Source organism: Coturnix japonica, unplaced genomic scaffold, assembly GCF_001577835.2.
Source record: "Coturnix japonica isolate 7356 unplaced genomic scaffold, Coturnix japonica 2.1 chrUnrandom540, whole genome shotgun sequence".
In the NCBI taxonomy this organism is placed as follows: Eukaryota; Metazoa; Chordata; class Aves; order Galliformes; family Phasianidae; genus Coturnix; species Coturnix japonica.
This window is the reverse complement of record NW_015439922.1, coordinates 41,708-46,755: the sequence shown is the minus strand read 5'-3', so window position 1 is coordinate 46,755 and position 5,048 is coordinate 41,708. Positions and strand designations below refer to the sequence as shown.

At 50.5% G+C, this 5,048-nt stretch overlaps 1 protein-coding gene across 1 annotated transcript in view; it reads left to right on the top strand.

Moving 5' to 3' along the window:
- BOLA2B (bolA family member 2B) overlaps positions 1-4,048 on the top strand; it is a 13,721-nt gene extending 9,673 nt beyond the window's left edge. Inside the window, exon 3 of the mRNA XM_015850805.2 lies at positions 3,172-4,048. Coding sequence (XP_015706291.1) covers positions 3,172-3,292 — 121 coding nt within the window. The 3' untranslated portion in view covers positions 3,293-4,048. The remainder of the gene's footprint in view (positions 1-3,171) is intronic.
- Positions 4,049-5,048: the final 1,000 nt, after the last annotated feature.

The following is a 5,048-nucleotide window of genomic DNA, read 5'->3' as shown; positions in this document are numbered from 1 at the left end:
TTCCATGTCAGTTACCATTGAGTTCCCATTGCCGGGCACTTCGCCATTGGGTTCCATTAGAGCTCGTCTCATTGGGTTGCCCATTTGGTTCCATTGGGTTCCATTGGGTTCCCTTGAGTCTCCATTGGGTGCTCCAGTGAGTTCCATGAGTTACCATTGGGCTCTTAATCATTGGGCTTCTCCACTTCGGAGTCAATCTTATTCACATTGAGATCCAATCTGGAGGTTCGCACATTGCACGTTCCAGTGAGTTACTACATTGGCTCGTCCATCTGTACGATTCCGTATGGCGTTTCCATTGAGATTCATTGTGCGTTCATTCGAATAGGATACTTATAGATAGGGTTCCATTGGTTGCCGATTGGGCATTATTAGGAGCGTATCATCATCGCAGTCTCCTCATTGGGGTTATGTGAGATATGTCCATATGGGTTTCCTAGTTGGTCGCCTATGGGGTTCCATTGACGCTTCCATTGAGCTTCATTGGTTCCTATAGAGTTACTCCCAATTGCTGGTTCCATTGGGTCTCATTTGGGTTCTCCATTGTGGCACTCTCTATGTTGGGTCCATTCAGTTCCATTGGGTTCCATTGAGTTGTCATTCCACGCTCTCTCACTCTCGAAGCTCGCTCATTGGGTTCATGTGTTCCATTTGGGTTACCAATTTGGGTTTGCAAAGTTGCGGTTCTCTGGAGGTTCCATTTGGGGTTGCATTGAGTTGTCTCACTTGGGTTCCGTACATTGGGTTCAAACAGTGGGGTTCCATTGTGGAAGTTTCCATTGAGTTCAGTGTTCGGTGTTTGTGCAATGGGGTTAATTCGCGGTTCCATTGAGTTTCATGCTGGTTCACATTGGGCTTTCCTTGGGTTCCATTTGGGTTTTCCATTGGTATCCATTAGAGTTTCCATTGGGTTCATTCGAGATTCCGCATTGGGATTCCATTGGTTCTATTTGGTTCCATTGAGTTCCCATTGGTGTCTATTTCCATTCAGTTCCATGTGAGTTTCATCTGAGGTTCCAACTCCAGTTCCATTGGAGCACATCAGGAGTTCTTCCATTCAGCGTTCCGATGTGTCATTGGGTTCATTGGGTTCGCCTTGCGTTCCTTGGTTCCATTAAGAGTCTCATTGGGGGTTCCATTGCGGGTCCATGAGTCTTCCACTATCGGGTTGCCACGCAGTTCCCAACCCTCAGCCCTGTTGCCCTAAAAGCGTTTCCGGTATCCACTGCCGTCTATCTCGCGACCCATTTGAGGTGTGAGCATGAGTTCCATTTGGCTTAGCAGTGTGAAGTTTTCATTGGGTTGCCATCTGGGGTTCCATTGGGTTTCATATTGAGTTCTCATGAAATTCCGTTGGGTTCCATTGGAGTTCCATTGTGTTCCAGTTGGGGTGATCCAGGTGAGTTCCATGGTGGGTTCCAGTGAGGTTCCATTGGGGTTTCAATTGGGTTCCATTGGGTTCCATTGAGATTCCATTGGGTTCCATTGGCTTCCATTGGGCTTCACTTAGGGCTTCCATTGAGTTCTCATGGGTTGCTTCATTTGGTTCCATTGGGTTCCATTGGGTTCCCCATTGGGTTCATTCAGTCCCATGTGCAGGTTTTCCATTGGGTCCATCAGTATCCATTGGGTTCCATTGAGATCATTGGTTCAATTGAGTTCCATGGGTTCCATTGAGTTTCCATTGAGTTTCCATTGAAGTTTCATTGAGTTCATTGAGATTCATTGGGTTTCATTGAGTTCATCGCGAGTTCCGCAGTGAAGTTCCATTTGGTTCATTGGGTTCGCAATTGAGTTCCATTGGGTTCATTGAGTTCCATTGGTTCCATTGGGTTCCATTCAGTTTACATTGAGTTGCCAGATCCTGGGTTCATTTGGGTTCATTGGGTTTCCTTGAGTTTCCATTGGGTTCCATTCAGAACTTCCCATTGGGGTTCATTGGTTGCTCGCATTGAGATTACCATTGGGTTCAATTTGGGTTTCGCATTGAGTTCCAATTGGGTGGTCACGCATTGGGCTCCATTAGGGTTCCATTCAGTTCCATTGAGATCCATTGGGTTGCATTGAGTACTCCATTGAGTCTGCATTGGGTTTCATTGAGCAATCCACTTGGGTTCCACTCTGAACGTTCTTGGTTCCATTGAGTCCACCATGTGGAGTTTCCATTGAGTCCCATTGGGTTCCATTGAGTTCCAGTTGGTCCATGAGTCATCCACTTGGGCCATTGAGTTCCATTGGGTTCCATTGAGTTCCATTGGGTTCCATTGAGTTCCATTGAGTTCCATTGAGTTCCATTGGGTTCCATTGGGTTCCATTGGGTTCCATTGAGTTCCATTGGGTTCCATTGGGTTCCATTGGGTTCCATTGAGTTCCATTGAGTTCCATTGAGTTCCATTGGGTTCCATTGGGTTCCATTGGGTTCCATTCAGTTCCATTGAGTTCCATTGGGTTCCATTGAGTTCCATTGGGTTCCATTGGGTTCCATTGGGTTCCATTGGGTTCCATTGGGTTCCATTGAGTTCCATTGGGTTCCATTGAGACCCATAGGGACCCTTTAGAGACCCCATAGGACCCCATAGCTGCCCCATAGAGAGCCATTGAATTCCAATGAGTTCCATTGAGACACATAGGGATCCCTTAGAAACCCCATAGCTGCCCCATAGAGACCCCATAGGGTTCCATTGAGATCCATTGAGTTTCATTGAGTACCACTGAGACCAATAGAGACCCATAGATCCCCCATATCTCCCCATATCACCCCTTATCTCCCCATAGATCCCGACATCTCCCCATATGTCCTCATAGATCCCCATATCTCTCCATATCCCCCCATAGATCCCCCATATCTCCCCTTATCTCCCCATATCACCCCATATCTCCCCATATACCCCCATATCTCTCCATATCCCCCCATAGATCCCTCATATCTCCCCATATCTCCCCATATCCCCCCATATCTCCCCATATCACCCCATATCTCCCCATATATACCCCATATCACCCCTTATCTTCCACATAGATCCCCATATCTCCCCATAGATACCCCATATCACCCCATATCTCCCCATAGATCCCCCATATCTCCCCATATCTCCCCATATAACCCCATATCCCCCCATATCCCCCCATATAACCCCATATAACCCCATATAACCCCATCTCTCCCCATAGGTTGGTGAACGCGGCTCTGGGTCCGTCCCTGTCCCGTATCCACGCGTTGGAGCAGAGAACCCTGACCCCGGAGCAATGGGAGAAACAGCGGGAGAACGAGCCTCCATCTGAAACCCTATAACACCCCATAGGGCCCCATTGTACCCTATGACACCCCATTGGGCCCCATTGAACACCATAACGCCCCATAGAGCCCCATTGTACCCTATAACACCCCATAGAGCTCCATTGAGCCCCATAGAGCTCCACTGAGCCCCATAGAGGCCCATAGAGCCCCATAATGCCCCATAGAACCCAATAGGGCCCCATAGAGACCCATAACACCCCATAGAGCTCCATTGAGCCCCATATGCCCCATAGAGCCCCATAACCCTAACCGCTACCTTATATGGGATGGGAGGGGGCAGAGCCTCAATAAGCCACACCCCCTATTCATAAGCCACGCCCCCTTTATCACAAGCCCCACCCCCAATAAGCCCAACCCCTGCCTTATATGGATTGAGAGGGGGCGGAGCCACAATGAACCACGCCCCCTATTCATAAGTCACGCCCCCTTGATAGCAAGCCACGCCCACTACCTTATATGGATCGAGATGGAGGCGGAGTCACAATAAAGCCACGGCCCCCTTTGTCACAAGCCACGCCCCCTATAACACTAACACCTACCTTATATGGGATGGGGCGGAGCCACAATAAACCACGCCCCCCTATTCACAAGCCACGCCCCCTATAAGCCAACCCCTACCTTATATGGATTGAGATGTGGACGGTGCCAAAATAAGCCACGCCCCCTTTGTCACAAGCCACGCCCCCTATAAGCATACCCCTTGCCTTATACGGATTGAGAGGGGGCGGAGCCACAATAAGCCACGCCCCCTGATCATAAACCACGCCCACTACCTTATATGGAATGAGATGGGAGCAAAGCCACAATAAACCCCCCTCCCTTCAGCCACGCCCCCTCCCATTCATTCCAATGGGGCTGTGGGCGTGGCTTCACGTGTGAGCCTGACCAATAGGAGAGCAGCTTTATAAGTGGGCGTGGCTAAATGTAGCCACGCCCCCTCCCTTAGGCCACGCCCCCTCCCATTCGTTCTAATGGGGCTGTGGGCGTGGCTTTGCATGTGAGCCCGACCAATAGGAGAGCAGCTACATAAGTGGGCGTGGCTAAACGTAGCCCCGCCCCCTCCCATTCATTCTAATGGAGCGGTGGGCGTGGCTTTGCGTTTGAACCTGACCAATAGGAGAGCGGCTTTGTAAGTGGGTGTGGCTAAGCGTGGCCACCTGATTGGTTGTGATTGTAAAGGGGGCGGGGCTTGTGTCAGGCCACGCCCCCCCCCCCCCCCCCCGGATTGGGACCACGCTGTTCTTAAAGGGACAGAAGCGTTTATTGTTCATTCATTATCAATGTTAATTAATGGGTTGTGGGGGGGTTACATTAATAAGGGGGGGGTCTCGTAGGGGATGGGGTGGGGATGGGAGGGGTTCCATGGGGGGAGGGAGGCTCTATGGGGTTCTATGGGTTGTTGTGGGGTGCTATGGGGATCTATGGGGCTCTATGGGGTTCTATGGGGTGTTATGGGGCTCTATGGGGCTCTATGGGGTGTTATGGGGCTCTATGGGGTGGGTTATGGGGTTCTATGGGGTGTTACGGAGCTCTATGGGGTGTCTATGGGGTGTCTCTGGGGCTCTATGGGGTGGGTTATGGGGCTCTATGGGGTGTAATGGGGATCTATGAGGCTCTAAGGGGCTCTATGGGGTGGCTTTTGGGGCACTATGAGGTGCTGTGGGGCTCTATGGGGCGCTGTGGGGTGTAATGGGGATCTATGGGGCTCAATGGGGCTCTATGGGGTGGGTTATGGGGTTCTATGGGGCAC